General features: G+C 36.4%; 1 protein-coding gene across 1 annotated transcript in view; it reads right to left on the reverse strand.

Annotated features, from left to right (window-relative positions):
- Positions 1-1,457, reverse strand: part of FYB (FYN binding protein) — a 181,313-nt gene that overhangs the window by 90,759 nt on the left and 89,097 nt on the right. Inside the window, exon 2 of the mRNA XM_006889579.1 lies at positions 968-1,124. Coding sequence (XP_006889641.1) covers positions 968-1,124 — 157 coding nt within the window. The remainder of the gene's footprint in view (positions 1-967; positions 1,125-1,457) is intronic.

Consider the following 1,457-nt stretch of genomic DNA (forward strand, 5'->3'; position numbering starts at 1 on the left):
AACAACAACAACAACAACAACATCATTATGTTATGTATCTGCTATTCTAAAAAGTACCATCTAAGGGAACATTTAAGTTAGGATTGGCTTAAATTCAATTTCCTAGGTTTTTAAAACTAAGTGAAAAATTCTAAAGTAACTTTTATTTAATAGAGGTCTCTTTCTCTCTCCTCACTGGTCACCCAATGGTTAGCCACTCACCAGCTAACTGAAAGGCCAGAGCTTCAGTTGACCAGCAGCTCTATGAGAGATTTCAGATAAAGACAGTTGCTGATGTTGTGTACCATCGAGTCAATTCAGGGCAGTTCTACTTTGTCCTATAACCTTCCTAAGTATTGTAAATATTACTGTTCAGAAATCATACAGGGTAGTTCTACTCTGTCATACGGAATTGTTAGGAACTCAATGATACTCAACAACAATAACATCATATAGCATTGTAGTTAAGAACACACGTTTGCTTTTTAGTTAGACATTTAAATTTCCACTGTAGACTGTTGTGTGATATTGGAGAAATTATTTGACTACTGTAGAGTTCCATTTCCTCATCTATGAAATAATGCTAATAGTAGTCACACTGTAAATTTTATGAATAATATGTGCAAAGTGATTAGCACATCAGAGTCAGAGATGGTGAAACAAAGCAGTGGTGGCAGTAGTGGCAATGATAATAGTGATGGTGATGATGATGGAGGAGATGGTTATGGTGTTGACTTGATTTTTCACTAAAGCATTGGAGATTAGCTGCCAATTAACTATTAGTGGGAAACATAACATAAAATAGACAAACAAGAGTGTCTTATACTAAAAGTGGCATAAGACCTATCTGTTCAATAAGCTCTCTCATTGCCATCAATCAGCCCTATTTTGGAGCCCTGAAGAATTTGCTGAGAACCCTTAGCACTCAGTCCAACATAGCTTAAAATCTTACTTACCTAATGGAATGACAGAATAATTGTTCACTTACTTTAGATCGAGGGGTGGTTTAATGTTCCTGGGAGGTAGGCTTGGGACTGGTGGTTGTGTTGGATGAGCTACTGGAAGTGGTGGTTGGCTGGCTGGATGGGATGGTGGAGGTGGTGGGAGGGAAGTTGTTGAGTAAGACGTTGGACCTTTGCTGGTACCTAAGAAACAAAATGAAGAATACCATGTTTTGAGAGAAATCTTAAAAATATACACACTTGCTATTCTAGGTATGAAAAAAATATGAGAAGCTACAAGATGAAGATGTTAAAAATATATCGCATTGAACCATCATGAGACTGTGGGAATCTGAAATATTCTCCAGCTCTGTTGGCTACAGAAATGCTTCTCTCTTTTTCTTTAATTTCTCTCTCTCTCTTTTGTGTAATTTCATATATTATGCTTTTGAATTACTCCTGTTGCCAGGTTCACTGACTGAATAGAATTTATATTTCTTATTCTCATTGTTTTGGGGTATCTTTTTGAAATGAAAA

Source organism: Elephantulus edwardii, unplaced genomic scaffold, assembly GCF_000299155.1.
Source record: "Elephantulus edwardii isolate Elephantulus edwardi_28Jun2011 unplaced genomic scaffold, EleEdw1.0 scaffold00079, whole genome shotgun sequence".
NCBI classification, from domain to species: domain Eukaryota; kingdom Metazoa; phylum Chordata; class Mammalia; order Macroscelidea; family Macroscelididae; genus Elephantulus; species Elephantulus edwardii.